The sequence below is a fragment of the Saccostrea echinata genome, unplaced genomic scaffold (assembly GCF_033153115.1).
Source record: "Saccostrea echinata isolate AGI-Se365-2 ecotype Australia unplaced genomic scaffold, CSIRO_AGI_Sech_v1 ptg000014l, whole genome shotgun sequence".
NCBI classification, from domain to species: domain Eukaryota; kingdom Metazoa; phylum Mollusca; class Bivalvia; order Ostreida; family Ostreidae; genus Saccostrea; species Saccostrea echinata.
This window is the reverse complement of record NW_026889763.1, coordinates 14303345-14323828: the sequence shown is the minus strand read 5'-3', so window position 1 is coordinate 14323828 and position 20484 is coordinate 14303345. Positions and strand designations below refer to the sequence as shown.

General features: G+C 30.9%; 2 protein-coding genes across 2 annotated transcripts; both read right to left on the bottom strand.

Moving 5' to 3' along the window:
- Positions 1–5785: 5785 nt before the first annotated feature.
- LOC133187256 (uncharacterized) lies at positions 5786–8202 on the bottom strand. Its single transcript, XM_061322612.1, has 2 exons — positions 6940–8202; positions 5786–5864 (listed from the first exon to the last, which is right to left on the bottom strand). The coding sequence occupies exons 1-2, from the start codon at positions 7921–7923 to the stop codon at positions 5835–5837; spliced, it is 1014 nt and encodes a 337-aa protein (XP_061178596.1). The 5' UTR covers positions 7924–8202; the 3' UTR covers positions 5786–5834.
- Positions 8203–10165: 1963 nt separating this feature from the next.
- LOC133186509 (uncharacterized) lies at positions 10166–17769 on the bottom strand. Its single transcript, XM_061321743.1, has 9 exons — positions 17689–17769; positions 17524–17571; positions 16487–16786; positions 13693–13863; positions 12952–13467; positions 12421–12669; positions 11633–11884; positions 11262–11516; positions 10166–10332 (listed from the first exon to the last, which is right to left on the bottom strand). The coding sequence occupies exons 1-9, from the start codon at positions 17744–17746 to the stop codon at positions 10166–10168; spliced, it is 2016 nt and encodes a 671-aa protein (XP_061177727.1). The 5' UTR covers positions 17747–17769.
- Positions 17770–20484: the final 2715 nt, after the last annotated feature.

Sequence of the window (20484 nt, the reverse complement as noted above, 5' to 3'; positions counted from 1 at the left end):
TAAACTTTCTTTTTTAATCTTGTAACGAATACGATTAAGTATGAAACTTAAAAGCAAATGTTATTCTCTATATAAAATGAAATGTGATTGATTTATTGTATATCTAGAAAGTGTAATTTTCCTTTTAACAAATTTTCCTAGGTAGACCTCAAAATATTTATATCTATCATACATGCACAGGCAGTCTTTGTTGTACAAAAAACGCTATGCGTAATATTTGTGTATATATATGTTTCATTTATTTTTTGTTACATGTAAAAGTGACATATAGGTCCGATGGGCCTGGTGTTTGAATATTTAAATGTGTTAAATGTTTCTCATTGTACTGTATAACACACTATAATAAATGATTTACTTACTTATAACATATTTTTCACTTATATCATCATATTGCACATGCATTCTAGTTTAAAATCCTGAAGTGGCAACATAATAGACAATTGGATAAAGGAGTTTCAGAATTTTTATTAGTGAAATTTCTTTTCAAAAATGAAATATCACTACACCTTAAAATACTTTCTAAAATACATAATCACAAGAAATTATAGTTTTTTTATGCTTCAAAATGGTAAAAGGGGTATAAATGATTAAATCTATAGACCTTGATTAAGTATCTTCTCCTGTATATGTGACAAAAAAATTGGCTTTTTGATTGTTATTTTACATTGTTTTTTTCAATTCTGGTTTGAAAAGTTTTAATATGAAAAAAATATGAAGCAAAAAAGAATTTTTAAGTAAGTTCACTTACAAAAAATACTAAATTTTGAAGTGACCCTATGTTACGTTATTGTGTTGCACTCCTGACATCTGATATGTATTTTATTTAACATTGTTTTAAAAATTATAACACACAATAACCCATTCTTACTTTGTAAATCAATTTGCCGTTTTGATATTTTTCATCGTTTACGGCATGTTTTTCATATTTTGAAAACCTTAAAACATGAATATTTGCAAAGTGTAACATATATTACTTGTACTTAAAATATATATGTGAAATGATGAAAACTATTTCCTGAATTGACTGTAAAATTTCTGTAATTTGTTGATAGAGATAGTGTTTTGAACATCAAATAGTATCAAACATTTTTTTCATCTTATTTTTAGTAAAGATAGTTAAAAAGCATTGGTAATTATAAAGCAGTTATGTTGCACTCCTGACTGCAGTAAAATTTAAAATTAAAACCATATAACGCAAAAATTCATAAAGTGTTGGCAAAATCAAGTGGTAATGAAATTGTGCAATATTTATAGTCCAATACTTCATAATTAAAACAGATGAAGGTATTTAAAATTCACATTTTATCTGGAATTATTCCCTATTTATGCCAGAAAACTAGCTTAAATGTATATTTAGAAGATAAAATATATTTTAAAGCATAAATATCCTTTAGAAGACAAACACAGTAAGCCACCAGAAAAATTCTACTCATCATTTTTTCTTTATTTTTATTCTTATTGGATAATTTATAATTTTAACATATTTGTTGCACTCCTGACCAAAAGCATTGGGGCCTTTAAAGTAGAATTGTGAAGTGAAAATTACATAAGAACTTGTTCTGTTGTTTCAGTGAAGTTGAGGAGGAATTACTTGAATTTTATGACAATGTTTTAGTGTGTTTATTTTTAACATTCATTAAAAAAATCACAAAAAAGATAAAAACACATCTGAATTGATAAAATTGAAAAAGGAAGGATTTCAATAACAAAACTGTCAATAATTTAGTATTAAATTATATAAAGAGATCATTATTAATTAATGAATACTTCTAAGCATGAATAGAAGTCTTTTCGTCACACAACTTGAATCTTTAAAAAAATGTGTTGCACTCCTGACCATAGAAATATGGATCTGAAGCACAGACAGATCCTGTAATTGATAAATCTATTTGGTAAAAATGTTCTTTGTGTCTTTATTTTCCAAAATAAAAATCAGAAAATCATATAATGATAATAGTTTTTTCATGCTTGGGAGCAAAACTTCAAATGTTGCACTCCTGACATTTTTGGGTATGCACATATACTTGACTCTCATTAATGCTGCTTGTGATTTATATAACATTTTTAAGTTTTAAAATGTATATCAGTTATTGTTTTACACTTCGACAATTCTTTTTTGTCTTAGTTTTCTTTCTGAATTTTACAATTGATGTTTTTTGGCAACACTACATTTTTTCTGCTGCACTCCAGACATGGTATAACATTTTTTTAAACATCAGCCATGACCACAACTTGAATAATAAAAAGTTACTACAGTCCACATTTAAAGCTCAATACTTTGAATATTATAAGGAAAGTCTTTATTTTCAACATAAAGCATTATTATTTATTTCACAGATCTCCAAAAAATATTGAAATTTCAAAATGTCACGAAAAGGTGTTGCACTCCTGAAAATTTTAGCATCATTTTTGGACATAACTTTTTTGTTAATTGAGATATCAACGAGATATTTGGCAGGTATTTAGACACTATCTAAAGACATATGCTGAGACATGGAAATCTATTTTCATTGCCTGTATATTTAGTGTAAGTTAATAAATAATAAATCGGTCATTTTTTAATTTTTTTTAATTCACCCTTATCTCAAATGTTTCAGAAATAACGATGAAGTTCAGTACTGTATGCAAATTATAAACAACTTCTAAAACGAGGCAAACTATTGACAAACAAGTTGATGAAACAAGGATATCAGCAGTCTCGTTTAAAGTCATCGTTTCGCAAATTCAATTGTCGATACAACCTATCATTAAGGACGTACAACACACCCACCACCAAAAAATTCCTGTCGTTTAATTTTTGTATATATTATACATGACTATATATATACAATGCGCATGCACCTTTTGGACAAAATCGTTCGAGTCGTATTTGGACAGGAAGTTCCAAAAGTTACCTCCTTTGGTTGTTCACGCGGAGAATAAATTTTCAATCCTTGATTTTCAGCTAGTCTGTCTGTCAACTGTAACTTGTTACAGAAGTAATCTTGATAATTTTTTGTATTTTTTTTAAACGAGCCGTTTTGAATTTATAGCGAAAAATCACCCCCCCCCCTTTTCTCCATAAGTCATGTTTCTCAATCGTCTTTCAGACGTGGGACGAAAACATTGTTAGATCTACAAATACACATGAAAAATTTCAAGCTAGAAAATATCTTTTGCTTTAAAAAAATTATTTAAATTATATGTCAGAGTTCTTAAAACTTTTCAGTTCATTGAAATGCAGATGCATGGGCAATTTTTGACGACCCCCCCCCCTTTTTTGTACGCAGTCATTAGCGCTTGATGAAACATAGGTTACCCTCAAGATATATATTTAGTCTTTTAAATCCCTGAAGTACCAATTAATTAATTCATTCATGCAGATTAAAATTCTGACAACTAGAATAAGAGTTAAACTTATTCTCTAAGGATTTTATGTTCACGTGTTCAATATGTAGTCCATACACATGGCTGACATGCATTTAATCTTATACCTGCGTATGAATTCAGCTTACATTGAATTTTAATCTTAATTTTCATTAAAAGTGAAAGCACAATGTTGAAAATTCAGCTCCTCTATTATGTAAACAGGCTGGTAAATGGAATACATTGTTTCTTATTTATTTCAAACAAGAGAGGGGTCTAAACTAAAAGTACCCCCCCCCCCTCTTGTATGCATCATTCTGTTGCTTCTATAGATAAAATGGAAATTTCGTATTCGTCTACATTAACTTCAATTTATAAAACTGTAAATTCTCCATCTATCTTTAAATAATTCATGTGTCAAAAAATTCATGCACAGTGATACATGTATAAAACTTTTTTTTGATTCGAGGAAATGCGCACTGAAATTGTTGACAGTGATATATCTAGATGGTCGGATAGGGCCAGTTTGTCGCATACAAGATATTCGTGATTCGGACTATTTCAGTAAACAATTCTGTTACATTTTCGGTACTTACTTAGTATATATTATAGTTTTCAGTTCCCGAGTTCATCAGAATTCATTATGTCTTCATAACTGTTCGACAAACAGGAGGAAATAACTCAACTAGGGGAGTGGGAAACTCTCCCACATCTTTAGAGTTGTTCCTTTTTGATCAGTGAACTTTTGAAAACGTGTTGTAAAGCATTTGTTTTTCTTAAAAGGAGAACAAAACAGTATTTATATTGCTAATTCTTAATTTGAAGATAGGCCCGTGATCTGGTAATGCGAATGTTACATAGCCAGCTGTAACAAAAGAAAGCAAAGTATCATAAAAAGATAAAGAATGTTGTTGTGCTAATATTGATCACGGATACGAGTTTCATATAAAATTAAAGAAATTTAAGACAAAATCTTTCTTTTCTTCACTTTTTATGGAGGAGAGGCGGGTTTTAAATCAAAAGCGTAAATAATCAAGGATACGATTTGGTATTTCTAAAGAAACCATATCAAGCCCCTAATCCCATTTTCTTATAATTACGTCGGGATCGATTCCGTCGTCATTTTGACGCTTTATTATAAACGTCAAATTTGACGTCAAGTTAAATTGAAATCACAAGAGTTATCTCCCCCAGTGTGTTGTACGTCTTTAAGTCCAATGATGACTGACGTTTGACAATAAGCACGCGGCTTGGTGCTTACTCCTCCATGGCACCTGATTCCACCTCTGATAGGTTTTCAGAAGCCCGTGTTTGTTCTGCTCCCTATTTGTATCGTTTCAATGGACTTTTGAACTTGATTACTGTTCATTATCTCCATATTTCATACAAGTAAGTAAACAGTTTTTTTTATCATATTGTACTTTTCATACTTTTCCAACACCATGTTTCAAACTCCAAAAAACTTATTTTTTATCTTTGGTTAGGAACTCGAAAAGAATTTTTTAAAAAAAAAATAATAACAAAATAAAAACAACTATACAGTTTACTTTTATTAATCTCACTGACTGCCATTTCTTACATTGAGATTCAAAATTTATGTCTTTTAATGAGATCATTGTTTATCCTTTACAAACCTCACCGGAAGTGCTGCAATAAATAATTTTGTTTAAAAACTAAACTCAATATCATAACATAACTCACTATTTGTCCTTGTTTATCTATTACACAAACATCACTGATCACAATGTAGCAATAAAAAATAGTGTTGAAAACTGTCATCAATAGCAGAATTAAACCTAGACCTTGGACTATTTTGTTGAGTAATGCATATACAGACAAAGAGTATTTTTAATTTTTCTTAAAAATGTAACTACACATAGCCGGTATCTATCATTTTCACAAGTATTTCAACAGGTACATGCTATTTGAAAAATGATTTCATTCATAAATATGCAAACAAAGTCGGAAATAATCACGTGGTGCCATTATAAATCATATAAATACATGTGCCTATTCGGATTTAAAAATGATGTCCTATCAACAAAACAATACCCTGGACGTGTATAATGCTAATGGTTCATATTTTTTCTCCTAGTCACCAATTATTTCTTTATTCAAATTGGTTTACATGATAATGAAATTTAAAAAAAAAATTAGATATTTAAAAAAGAGAATTACTCGGACTTAATACGACTAGATGGACATATTTTTACATTATTTTGAATACGTATAAAGAGATTCATTAATGTAAATATTTGTATTATAACGATTAAGAAAAGAAAAATTTAACATAAATAATACTGAGTAATACCTATAAAGAAGAAATCAAATAAAAACCCTATTTAAAAAACTTGAAGTTTTCTTTCTCACAAACACCTTTTAAACTAATTTATCATCTAATTACATTTCATTTAGTACATGTAAGAAGATGGAACACAATTTAAATTAATTTCTTTTTCCAATATTAGGTACTGTTTATATGATTTGCATTAAGGTAACTCATCGATGTCATCACTATCCTGTAAGAAAGAGGGCTTAATATATATATATATATATATATATATATATATATATATATATATATATATATATATATATATATATATATATATATATATATATATATATATATATATAAAGGATGGCAAGTTGAAACCGGTTAACCGATTACTCGGTCGGAACGATGGCATTCGGTTAGAAAATATGCAATCGGTTAGTCGGAAAAAATAAAATGTTTGTAAAATTGAACATGATTTTCTCAAAATTCATTTTCGACAAAGAAACCTCTTCACAAAGGTTGATAATCTAGCATTTAACAAATCTATTTAAGCTGTTTTGGAGGTAATTATGACTCTCCGGATTGAGACTTTTGGGTAATTGGTCAGTTTATGTACACGCCACGGCGTTACCTCGACGGTCCTGTGAGTCTTTAATGATGTATTTATAATAATTGAATCACTTTAAACACTGTGAATTGTATGTTTGTTGTTTCATTATCTTTTTTTAAATTTAATTATGAAACAAACATTGTAAATTAAGGGCTACAGTTAAATGCAGATATAGTTTTGATTATGGTGACAATGCAGACTGAACTTGTGTGACATGTGCTCTGGATGATTTTCAATGATTTCTTAGACTTGTTTCATGGTTTTCTTGATTTTTCTTGTTTATTGAAATTGAAAAAAAAAATATATGTTTACCTGTAGTTTTATGATCAAGAATCTAGACAAATGGAATGCCTTTTAACTTCCATAGTCTATTTTAGTCTTTTTGAGTATACGCATGGAGCTACTTTAAAACAATTTGTATTTTGATACGATTAACCGGTTAATCGGTCGGAACGTCTTGCGGTTAACCGATTAGCAATTCTGTATTCGATTGCCATCCCTAATATATATATATATATATATATATATATATATATATATATATATATATATATATATATATATATATATATATATATATATAATTGCTTTTCACTGGCATGGAAAAAATAAAAGTTAAAAATACGGTTCCATCGATGGAAATGTGATTCAATGTGTTCATATATTCCTTTACATTAAAAGATAATTTCCATTCAATAACTCATACCTGATACCAGTAGTGTAATAGATTATCACGCACAATGTTGTGTTCCCCGTGATATATCTCATAATATCGTGGACATAATCTTTCATTGGTTTCAAGTTCTTTAACGACTTCCTCGGAGAGGAAACAATCTTCGTCCTCTTCCGTTATCTCCAGATCCTTGCACACATATCCAACTTCGTACAAAGCTTTCTGGTGGAAAGTCGTGGCAAGTTGTTGAATCATGGTTTCTACGTGTTTTCTGATTTCCCTGGTTTTGTCTGCTGTCAGCTCAATGTTGTCACCCGGTGTAAATACTTGAAGTTGAATAGATGTTTTGTTAACACCAATAGCAATATTCCTATCCCCTCCCTTTTCTTTATAAAAGGCGAGATTTTTACAAAAAAGGTCATCACTTAAAGACTCCCACATAGAAAAACATGTAACAACGAGTCTGTAGAAGAAGAAATGCGGGAGGTAGGTTTTGAAAGAAAAAACTAAAATGGGAGTCTTGTTTCCTTTGCTGATGACTTCTTTGCACATTTCTGTAATGTCGGTTTTGTTTATACTAGGAATATAATAAACTGATTCTGTCTGATGTTCAGATGGAACCTTCTCATGTTCTTTTTTCCTAACCAATTGTGTTCGAATTTTGGCAAGAATGCCAAGTTTTTCCATGTATGGCATAATTTTGTCCCTTTGAAAAATGTAGGATTCACTGTTGTTTTTCTTCCAAACTTTGTGAAGCGTTGAATCGGAAATTCTGCCAGTTTTCATGAATATCTCCCAGTCCTTAACCTTTTTGCAGAATGGGCGAGCATGAGTTGGGTCTGTAATGATATTTTTAAATGCATCTACAAACCACTGAACATCCAGTATAATGCTTTCTCGAAGACCTTCATCTGAGAAGTATAAAATCTGTCCAATCTCTTGGTAAAATCTAAGCATATCATCCATGTCGTTTTCACCCATTGACTTAAATTCCTCCATAGTTTTTAATTCAACCATGGCCAAAATTTTCTTGCATTTATTTGCACGTGCATAATGTTCAAATGTTGACCATTGAACAGGTATTTTTTCACCCCAGTGTGGTAGACTCTTTGCAGTTTGAACAATGCATTTTCTAACGTCTTCTATAGCCTTTGCTTGCTCCTCATGCAGACTCCCCTCTGGACACTCAATTTCGTAGTAACGCTCATTGGATATGTGGTCTTTTAATGTCTGCTCTTTTGGCAAACAATTTTCAAGTTTGTCGTAGAAAGAATTATGAGATCCATTAATAGAAGTGTTTTGCTCTCTCTGCTTAAAATAATAGATTTATGAGATTAATCAGTGTTCGATATCGTCACCTACACATTTTTAAATATGAAGGTTTGTTTTATTTCTAATTTTACACAATCAAAAAGACAATTCAGAAGAAAAACAGACGTTTGGTGGAGTGTATCCCGCTTTGTCTCATTGATTTTGTAAGTTTGAACCCGATGACAGAGATTTCTCAAGTAAACTTCTGGATTATTGTGCTTCCTTATCGAAGATTCGGAGTTATGTAGTTTTTGCCCTGTCTAACTGTCTCTTTGTTCGCAAAAACTTTAACATTGCCCATAAGTTTTGATTGGTTGATGTTATGGCTTTCATATTTCATATGTGTATTTCTTGCGAGAACACCTTTCTTTGGGTATCATTATATTTGACCTTATAACATTGAACTTCGAGTTTGACCCAGTTTTGCAAAGTTTGACTGAACTTAACCTTGGCCATAACTTCTGAAGAATGGGTGCTAGGGCTTTCATACTTCACATATGTAATCCTTGTGACAAGACCTTCCTTTGGATACCAACAGCTTTGACTCTTTTACCTTGGCCTAGGAGTTTTACCTACTTTTGAGAAAACTTTAACCTTGGCCATAACTTTTGAACAGTTGGTGCTATGGTTTTTATATTTAACATGTCTACTTCTTGTGACAAAACCTTCCTTTGGATACCAACAATTGTAATCCATTAACTTTGACCTTGAAATTTGACCTACTTTTGAAAAGCTTTAACCTTTTCCATATCTATTCAATGGTTGCTGCGAGGGCTTTCATATTTTACAGGTATTTTTTTGAGACAAGACCTTACTTTAGGTACCAACATATTTCATTTGCATTTGAGAAAGTTTAACCTTTGCTATAAGTTGCCATACGGGGGCATCAGTGTTTCACAAACACATCTTGTTTTCATATTGAAATGAGCCCAAGTAGAAAATTTTAGTACTGGACAATCCAACCTAAATCGCATTGTTCTATGATTGAGAAATTAATCTCAAATGTTTCTCCTTTGGTCTGAACACTTTTTAAAATTTAAAATTGATAAGAAAATGGGTGCAGTACATTTCATCTTTGCATATTTGAAGTCCATTATCAAAGAATTATCGTGCTTTGGCAAAAAAATATTTGAGCTGATGAAGATTTTTGGTAAGCTGTCAAATTGCATTCCTGCTGTGAACTTTTTTTAAAATGACCATTGCCTTCATTATCTCTAGGAACAAGAAACGAAGATATCCGATTGTAAGCCTGATGCTAATATTTTTAAGTCCAACGAAGATGCAATCAAAAGTAAGCACCGCTGCTTTAGCTGTTTTTGTGATTTTTTTTTTTAAACATTTTATGAATTACTATCAATTCAAAACAATGTTATATACTAAATCTAAAAGATAAATCCAACAATAAACAACTGATACATTTTGATATCTTGTTAACATCAATTTTTATAACATCTTTAAATGCGCAATTAAAGCTTCCGAAGTAATAGCCCTTTTGCCACTGAATATTGAGATAGTGCCTGGCAAACATGCAGTATTTCAGTTCGTACATTTTTATTACTGATTTAAAAGTTTTAGATGCAAACTGTCAAGCCTAAAATATTATATAAATGAAAAAAAAAAGCGAATGCATATCATTTGTATTTCCTCCAATCAGGCCCGTAGGAAGCAAATTCACTTTGAGGGGGCACAACCATACATTTTCTAGTTGAGGGGGCACTATCAACTTCCAAAATTCCTTGACAAGCAAAAAAAAAAAAAAGGTCATCAGACGTTATTATTGAGGGGGCACAAGCACATAGCTCAATGTTTTCTATAGTAATTTATACATCGGAAAAATTATTGGGGGGGGGGGCACGGCCCCCCGTGCCCCCCCCCCCCCCCCGGTTCCTACGGCCATGCCAATTATACCTTGGTACCGTCAGTTATAGCCCATACTGCTTTCAGGAAATTAACTACAAAACTGAGGTTTGTAAACATTTAGTTTCACCTTCAGACGGTCGTGATGGGACGCAATGAGGATGACTGGATTGGGTTCAGCCTTATCGCCGTATTTCTCTTCCATCTTCTCGTCGTCACAGTACGTTTTAATTGACCGAAGCCAAAACACAAAATAATCTGTCAAAAGAGAAAACATTTTCTGTTGTATGGAAAGTTAACAATAAACAGCATTATTTGTCATTGTCCAGAAAGTGATTCTGGTTTGTTATTTTTATTTGAAGATATATACGTGATAGTTTTCCTTTTCTTTTACCGTTAGTTTTAGAGATAGAAATTGAAGTGAAGAATAAGCACATATATATGAGAATATTCGATCATATAAATCAAAAATAGGGCTAAAATTCATAATACATGTAATTAGAAAGAAGAGTGACCTTGAGATTTGGCCCCGAGGGAGAGATAGTGGGCTATATTTAAGAATTTTACACTATAGCATGTATATTGTCTCCATTGTTCACTGCTTGTAAAGATCGTAACATGACAAAATGCGTTGTGGAAATGTATTGTGTAATTGTACATGTAATTAAATAGATATGCATGTTTCCAAGTTATAAATGTTCCTTAAAGATAATGTGTATAGTCCCCCCCCCCCCCAAAAAAAAAATAAAATAAAAAAAAAAATCAAAATCAAAAGTTTAATTCGTGTCAAAGAATTTCGAATTGAAATTCCTTCTCTGAAAAGTAACTGTAATCCATACATAATGAAAACAAGTGAAAATAACGAACAGTGATCGATCTAAAAAATCCACAAGCAATACAAATCTGTGAAAAGGGTATAAAACACGAACCCCTTAAAATTACTTAGGTGTAAAGAGATACTTAGGCATCCCCTATTGACGGACCTATCTGTCTTTAGTCTTGAGTATCGATCTCAACAGAAATAAGAATCTAAATTTGCCCTCAACAGTGAAATGAGGGTTGTTCCTTAGAATATAACCAAATTTCTTTCTGGCCTGTAAATGTACCATATACTAATAGTTGATAGAAATTTGGAAACAAAATTCAATTTTGTTAACATTCCTTTTAATACGAGTAATGGCTCGCACCTTCGTATGTCCAGTTTTCAAACAAAGATCCCATAGGGTCATGGCGATCTTTTTGGTAAGCAACATCCTTTAAGTCCTTGGACATGTCGACGACCAGTATGTAAAAGGCTCTCCTAGAAAGGTAAATCTGATGACAAGCATAGTAGGCCACTTGTCCAGCAAAGTCCGTCATACTTAATAGCTTCCTGTCCACGTGCAAATTGACGGGAGGGTTTTCCTTGTGGTGTTGATGCTGGTCATCATCAGCAATGTAATCTAAAATTATAATTAAAACCTGATATACTCTTTTAAGATACGTTTTTTCTCAGATAAACTACTTAATTAACTCCTTTATAAGAAAGACTTGAACACCTCACGGAAGATTAGATTACCTTCAAGTGTATCTGAGTCAATCAGAAATATATTGTCATGAACTTCAAGACCTATGGTTGTTTTCGTCTCTTTCTGAAGGTCGTTCCTGTCTCGGCGTTGTAAACGTCTGAGAAGAGTTGTCTTTCCTGCCCCCGCACACCCAACTATCATTCCACGAGCTCGGTACATTTCAATGTTACCATCTTTAAAATGTTTAACAAATCTTTGCCTTTGATCAAGGTTCCATGACATAACTTCCTCCGGGATATGCACTAAGAAGTTAAAAAAAACCCACCAAAATATCATAATTAATATGCCGTCTGCATCTCTAACAATGAACGAATTGTCAATTATCAATTTAACAGCTAGGACATACTTATTCAAACACTGTATCTGATTTCAAATTAATTTTATCAGGATTTGTTTTACCAAATTTGATGTCATCAGGTCACAAAATATGAACAAAAAATATATGAAATAGTAGTCAACCTAGAAACATGTATGACGACCGGAAAGACCCTGCTAATAACTGATCTTGCAAATTAATTGTTCGATGAAATAAATTTTACATATAGTAAAATGGGTACATGTACAGAAGAATTATAGAAAAAAATATTACAATTTCATATAATCATTTTTATTAATGGGAAGGTATTTGAAATCTCATAACATTGTCAAATGCAATGTCCCTTATGGAAATATCATATCAGTATAGGAAAAGGTATTAAATAATGTAAAGAACCTGATTTAATTATTTTAGGTTTCATGCAAGCTAATTTGGTGATATTAACTACTTATTAATACTTACACATGTTGCTAATATCTGCGTGGATTCTTGTATCACTCATAGTTTTATGAGTTAGAATATCTATATCCATTCTTTTGATTAGATCTGTATTATACTCTAATGGGAGGCAAATACACAGTTCAGTTTCCTTAAACTCATATCCAGAAGATCTGAAATACTTCCTTAAACAATCAGGCGCTTTGTCTCCAGCAAAAAACGTGTAATAAACAACGCACTGTGAAAGAGTACTTTGTTTTTGTCTGAATACATCTGAAAATAAAAAAAGTGTATTTGAAAACAAACTCAAGAAAATGTACTATTTCAACGTATTACTATGTAATTCTGATTTGGGAAAAGAGTTGTATAAACTATAATGTAACAAAATATCAACTGGATATGAAATAGTTAAATTTAGTCAGTTTTTCTGGGCAAACATGGCAGACTATGAATTTAAAAAATGACATTTTTGAGAAGATATACCAAATAAAGTAATTTGTTCTTTGGTGACAGTGCGCTACCTGCTATATAAAATAATCTACCAACGAAACTCACATCCTTCTTTTTTCATTTCCAGGAGCTCCAATCTGTGCTCTTCACACATCTGTCCTACACCATATTCTTGTATGTATTGCTGAATGAGAAATTCCCTGAAGTCGTCACATAACATGTCGGGAAGGACAACGCAGGTCTCATCTTTTAGCATTTCATAATCAGGTGTTCTTAAATATTTCAGAACAACGTCTCTTTTCTGTTGCTCAAACAACCAAGTAATAGTTCCTTTTGTATTGTGATTTTGCATAAGAGCCCACATTGTTTGCATTTCCATATCTTCCTTCATAAAAGATATTCCTTCATCATCAACTTGTACACTTGAGCCTGATAATTTACTAGCGACTGCCTTATAATCAGTGATTGATATTCGTTCCCTGTGCTTCATCAGTTTCCTTATGTCATCCAATAATTTCATGTTTGCTTCGTTATTCCATTTTATCCTTTGTCCTTCACTTAAAAGAACACCAAACAGCAAAAGACGTAGGATATCGTCATCTTCCAAATTGCCGAATGTGTCTAAAATAGAAAAAAATGGGACTTCATTTTTTAAATAAAAGATTTTTGAGGACATGTGCCACTTTAGAATACACAAATGATAATAGCAATGTAGAAATATCAAATTAACATTTCATTTCGTCTCTTTAAAGATCACAATATCTAGGTCAGGATTTATCTTTGGGTCTTCTTTATGTACTTTCGACTTTCCACGAAAACTGAATCATTATTTTTCTTAAAGCTTACCGAGTGTACAATTTTTTGTGGAGGCTTTACACTTTGTAATCACAAGATGATACGTTCTGTCTTTGGGGAAAATGGGGAAAATTATGTTTTTCATTTTGTCAACTCTTTGTGATATGGTCTTGTCTTTTTCAACTTTGATGTTTGGTCCAGTGAGTGTAAGTTCCTCTAAGCCTATAGAAAAGTAATGAAAAATGGCCAATAATTCATATTACACATCTCAACATAAAGTATCTGTATTAAGAACAGAATTTCTAGATATGAGAATGGTTTGGTTTATCTACAAATGCCATGTATATTGAACTCTGTGAGTAAAATTTCTTCCTTAAGGACAGATGATACAAAATAAAAAAAACCAGAAGTCTCTGATGAGACTGTAGCTCTACTGGTTGTATTTATAAAGGAAGATAAAAGTAGCACTTTGACTTGAAACTTTGCAACTGCAATAAACAGAATAATGATCTTTGGTTTAGTCTCTTTTGTGGCAAGATTTATTATTATATCAGACTAAAACTGTAGGAGGAGTAGCCTTTTAAAACAATTTTACAGAAATTTTGATTTAAGTAACCATGGCAACATCATTCAACAAAAATCAAAAAACAATAACACCAATTATGTATCTCTGTAGTCTACTTGTATGCCACATTATACTGAAATCAGACAAAAAATGTAGGAGGAGTAGCGTTTTGAAAGTATTTCAAGAAATTTCTACTTTTAGTAACCATGGCAACACCGTTCATTGAAATCCAAAACTGGTACAGAGAATTATGTATCTTAGTGTAGTCTAATTGTGTGCTAAGTTATACTAAAATTAGACCAAAACTGTAGGAGGAGTAGCATTTTGAAGGTATTTCAAGGAAATTTCTATTTTTAGTAACCATGGCAACACTGTTCATCAAAATCCGAAACTGGTACAGAGAATAATGTATCTTAGTGTAGTTTACTTGTGAGCTAAGTAATACTAAAATCAGACCAAAACTGTAGGGGTAGCATTTTGAAGTTATTTCAAGGAAATTTCTATTTTTAGTAAACATGGCAACAATGTTCATCAAAATCAGAAAATCAATATAAAGAATTATGTATCTTAGTGTAGTCTACTTGCTTGCCAAGTTATACTGAAATCAGACCAAAACTGTAAGAGGAGTAGCATTTTGAAAGTATTTCACAGAAATTTCTATTTTTAGTAACCATGGCAACACCGTTCATTGAAATCAAAAACCGATACACAGAATTATGTATCTTATTATAGTCTACTTGTGTGCCAAGTAATATTGAAATCAGATAAAAACTGTAGGAGGAGTAGCATTTTGAAAGTATTTCACAGAAATTTCTATTTTTAGTAACCATGACAACATCGTTCATCGAAATCAAAAACCGATACACAGAATTACGCATCTTAGTATAGTCTACTTGTGTGCCAAGTTATATTGAAATCAGATAAAAACTGTAGGAGGAGTAGCATTTTGAATGTTTTTCACAGAAATTTCTATTTTTAGTAACCATGGCAACACCGTTCATCGAAATCAAAAACCGATACACAGAATTATGTATCTTAGTATAGTCTACTTGCGCGCCAAGTTATACTGAAATCAGATCAAAACTGTAGGAGGAGTAGCATTTTGAATGTTTTTCACAGAAATTTCTATTTTTAGTAACAATGGCAACACCGTTCATCGAAATCAAAAACCGATACACAGAATTATGTATCTTAGTGTAGTCTACTTGTGTGCCAAGTTATACTGAAATCAGACCAAAACTGTAGGAGGAGTAGCATTTTGAAAAATTGTTTACAGACAGACAGACAGACAGACAGACAGACGGACGGACGACGGACACCTTACTATCGCATAAGCTCTTCTGGTCTCTGACCAGTAGAGCTAAAAAATAGATGCCTCGATTGGTATATATTTTTGAACCTATTTTGATTGTAAAAGATGCGAATAATAAATTTCTGAAATATTAAGAAATTGTAAACTTTCTTTGATGTTCACAATTCTACTTTTCTGCAACCATCCTTATCAATCCTTACAACTTCTTGTCACTATACAAGCCATTTTTGTAAAACTTTGAATGAAAAATAAAAATGTATAACTTTATACTTGTTCATTTTAACTATCCAAACATGACTTAAGATATTATTTTCAAGATTTTTGGTAAAAATGTGTTTGTATCATCTGTCCTTCAGCTCATATAAAAATAAGATTTTTTTTTATCTTGATCTAGACACTAAGATACTGATAGTATATAATAATAAGATGATGAACAGTAATCTAGCTCGAAAGTCCACTGGAACAATACAAATTTGAAACACAGCAAAGACGGACCTCCAAGAACATCAGAGGTGGAGTCCCGTGCCTTGAAAGAATAATCATCCCCCGTCGACCGTCACACTCACAGTGTGCTCCTTGTCATGATCGGACAAGTTTGTAGACTATTCAGTGTGAAAATAATATCTTAAATTGTTTGTCAGTGAACAATCGACTTAACGCTAGATTGTATTTGTTAACAAGATAATAGTATTTGCAAAATGTTGAACTTAAACGGGACTGTACCCTTGTATCATCAACTTATTTGTCAAAAGCTTGCCTCATATAGGTTCAAAATATACTGATTTTCCTTAAATTTATAGGATTTTATAATCCTTAAATATTAACAAAAAGTAGTATTTGAACCAAAAAAAGAGAACAAATTGAAGTGAAATTAAAATACACGTTAAAGAAAAATGAATAAAAAGTGAGTATGCCCGTGTTCAAGCTTAGTGTGTGAATTTTGCTCTGATTTAAAATCGATTACTTACGAATTCTGGCCTCGGAGCTTTCACATTTTAACGTAATACCATTTTCAACTTCTGTCCATGAAGCTTTGTAGGAACCAGAATCATCCAGTTCTGATTCGAAAATGTAAAGAAAGAAATGTTTATCATCCTCGTCCTTTCCTACAACTGCGAAGTATTTGTTTAGATTCTCAGAACATTCTATTTTCTTTCCGTCTTTAAACCATGTGACATCTGACGGTGGATGATTTGTAGTCACACGTATTCGCATGTCGTTACCATACTGCCTCAACAACACCTCCGTTACCTCTCTTCTTTCTGTGTCTTGACAAAACAAGGAAAAAATATGAGTTGATGAAATATAGCATTTAAATCTTTTTGTATATATTTTCTTATCTTTTTAATCGAACATATAATTAAATGCATATTTGGTAAATATTTTACAAATTGTGAACACTAAACATTAATTAAGATAAAATGCTTCAATATACTTTTCAATTTTAAAGAAATATTTCAAAAAAGTGATAATAAAATATATTCTGCATAAGAAAGTATTGTTTGATATAAAACCTTTGTGGGGACTGATTTCATGGTTGGTTGACAATGATGATGTTGTCGTGAAATATTTCAACTTTTCGTGGAGGACTTGAATTCATGAGTTTGTTTATACCACGAAAAGGACGAAATAGTCTTGATTGTCATTACCGAACATTTTGGCCTAACTCTTGTGAACATGAGCTAGGTAAAAATGTAGTGCTAGTTGTTTTTGTTTTTATTTATTTTGCCTTTTTTGCTCTTTCATAACTCTTTAAACCATTTTTTTTGTCCCGAGGAGGTGACAGGTCGTCCCGAAAATTTGTCAAATTTTATTGTTCGTGCCATTGGTCATTTTTAGTGTTAATATAATTTCCATAAGTGACCTTGAATCTATTCAGTAGATATATATATATATATATATATATATATATATATATATATATATATATATATATATATATATATATATATATATAAAATAATAATAATAATAATAAAAGGATGCTGCAAGATTATTCATTTACCTCGCTTTCTATGATACAAAATCCTTTGACCTTTTTGCCAAGGTACATCTGAAAACATAAAAATACACAAAGCTTTTGTCCAAAATCCAAAACAAAACAATATTATTGAACTTTTATTACACTAAAATGCATATGACCTATTTAAGTCCTTTAACTTTTACTAACCTTTTTTGTGATCTACATCTTTCTCTTTCCATAAAGCTGTATAGACCCCAGAATCCATTCTTGTTGTGTTGTAAACATAAAGAATAATATGTCCACCGGTACAAAATGGAAAGTATTTTTCAGTGTCAGTATGTATGTCTTCCCCGTCTTTTTGCCATTTAACATTATTATCATCTGGAGGATGGTGTGTGGCAATTCGAATATGTAAATTATCGCCGTCCTCTTGCACTAAATAAGGATCGTAAAAATAAAGTTTTTTTAAAAAAATTATCATTTCATCCATTCTTCTAAAATAATAGCTATATAACATTTAATTACTGTGAAGAATAAATAAAACCGTTTGAAATTAAATAAAATACCAATTAGTACATTATGTTGTTCAAACATAAGTATCTGCAGATCGACCTTCATTGTCTTTATTGAACTAGGTCCTATTCGTCTGATGTTTTTCATAAATATTGTTGGCCAATAATTTTCAGCCTGAATTATCTACTTTTATGTTATTGTTTATATTCAGTAAGACATACAAATAAAAAGCAGGTGTTGCAAATTTTATGGTGTCGTTTATTTTGCATTCCCTGCAATATATCAAATCTAGATATGAATAGAACTGAATATTGTTATTGATAGAAAGTCCTGGATATATCTTGATATCGAATTGAAAGAACTTTCTTCTTCTCATGTAGAAGTTTTTGGAGAAAAGTCTGCTCGTTTGTTTTATTAAAAGGTTTTTTTGAGATTTTCCACTGTTAGTTCGCCCTTTCCAAAAAGTTTTTCAATTTCAGAAAAATGAAAAATGTCCAAGTATATGAACATTACTGAAAGAATTCTACAGACATACATGTATGAAAATAGATAAATACAACTATGAACATTTTATTTACAATAAAACACGTCAGTAAAACTGCATATAACAAATTGTGGAGACGATCTGAATCATTTACGACTTAAAGAGTTGAAAAATTGCTAAGGAAAATAATCACCATATTCTAATTCTATCAGAGACTTAGTTATTCTTCATGTATACAATAAATCTGAATAAGTCTTAAAAGAAATACCATGAGCTTCACATTTTATAAAAAGAGTTAAAATTGAGACATCTGTTGTTTTCACATCCTTAAACCCTTTTCTACACCATTGAGGATAATTTTTTTAAGTTAACAGATGAAATTTTTATTAGATTTATTTACCTTGGAATCATCACTTAGTGAAGACCAATGTCTGTGGATTACTTAAGTTACCCTTAAAACGAATTTACACCCCCACGAACAATTAATCTGTCAACATTTCAATGCATTAAATCTACCGTTTAAAAAAATTACCCTCGAAATGAAGTCCCTACGCACAAGTATAACTGCTTGCCCACGATCACTATCCCCTTCCAATTATCATGAAACAAGTTATATAGTTTGTACAAATATTCACAAAGCAATTTGCACTACCTGTGCTAAACATTCGTACCTTCAACATCGGCAAGCTGCATTTGGTGATGTGGCCAATGTGCCTCTGCCGAAGAGTAAGCTTTGAAATGAAATAGATTTGAAATAAAAAAGCATAAAGGAAATGACCTCTGGAGATAATTATTTATTATGATAATGATGATAAAAAAGATGAATATTATATTAATGATTTTATAATAAACCAAAAAAAAAAAAACAAAAAACAAAAAAAAAAAACATTATGATAATGATGATAAAAAAGATGAATATTATATTAATGATTTTATGATAAACCAAAAGAAAAAAAAAAAACCTAATAAATACACACAGAAATCTAAAAATTATATAATTGTCTAAAAACTCATTGGCGCAATATGGATAATTTTACTCACTAGAATGAGTTACTGGTCTAGTATCATCTGCATCTGTAAATGAAATAAATATATTTATTGAATCTAAAATATTTAGCAAAATTACATTTGTAATACATCAATATTTAAATGTGAAAAATACTCCATTTTATTAATCGATCAAATGATCAACATGTCACAATTGACTTGAACACATTTTATTGTTAGATGTTACAACAAAGGATCGGACACAAGTTCTTAAAACTTAGAACGTCCTCTCCTTTATAACAATTAATTACACAAAATAATGTTCAAAAATTAAACTACACTGGAACCAAAGGTCAATATGATTATCAGCTTACAAAGGTTTTGCATGTAGAAAATTGATTTGATGTAGTATATACAAATGAATCTAAATATATATATTCAAAAACGACCAGATCTCTTTATAAATATTGCACATTTAAAAATAAACTTTCATATTCAGAAATGCTGATTGAATCATTTCCCCATAACAGAAAGTGAAAGTCTACAATACGTATATTGATCATTCTAAAAATAGCATATCACAATTGCTAGAGTTCTATCTTGTTTACATTTAAAATATATTTCAAATTTAATATTAAATATTCTTAAAATAAACATTTATGGCGATTAGTCGGAGGAAAACGCTTGTGAATTTACACATATAAGCCCCTTCTGTACCGAATCTTTATACTGAATAAATTAAAAAGTTTTAAAAAATCCACAGTTCAATGAGCCTTATTACACTCTCTGAATGTTAAAGAATAATGATATTGGTAGCTTACTAGAAATTAGCATCAAGGCATTTAAAAAAATATCCAAGGAGTAAAAAAAAAGGATTTAATTTCGATTATACGATGACAAATTAACATCTTTTCCAAAATTAATATTACAAAATTAAGATTTAAAACTGTTCTGCAAAGTCGCTGGGTTATTCTTAAAAAGCGACAAGAGCCCTAGTTATATTGCAATTCAATCTATTT

What these genes read in the sequence shown, in the direction of transcription:
- LOC133187256 (XM_061322612.1), bottom strand. Translation starts at nt 7,923, where the DNA reads ATGGTTGAATTAAAAACTATGGAGGAATTTAAGTCAATGGGTGAAAAC. An exon ending in TATTACACTACTGGTATCAG is followed by an intron (nt 5,865 to 6,939) that starts GTATGAGTTATT and finishes TCTTTCTTACAG; the next exon opens with GATAGTGATGACATCGATGA.
- LOC133186509 (XM_061321743.1), bottom strand. Translation starts at nt 17,746, where the DNA reads ATGGATTCTGGGGTCTATACAGCTTTATGGAAAGAGAAAGATGTAGAT. An exon ending in AGATGTAGATCACAAAAAAG is followed by an intron (nt 17,572 to 17,688) that starts GTTAGTAAAAGT and finishes TTATGTTTTCAG; the next exon opens with ATGTACCTTGGCAAAAAGGT. An exon ending in TTTGTATCATAGAAAGCGAG is followed by an intron (nt 16,787 to 17,523) that starts GTAAATGAATAA and finishes TGTTTTGTCAAG; the next exon opens with ACACAGAAAGAAGAGAGGTA.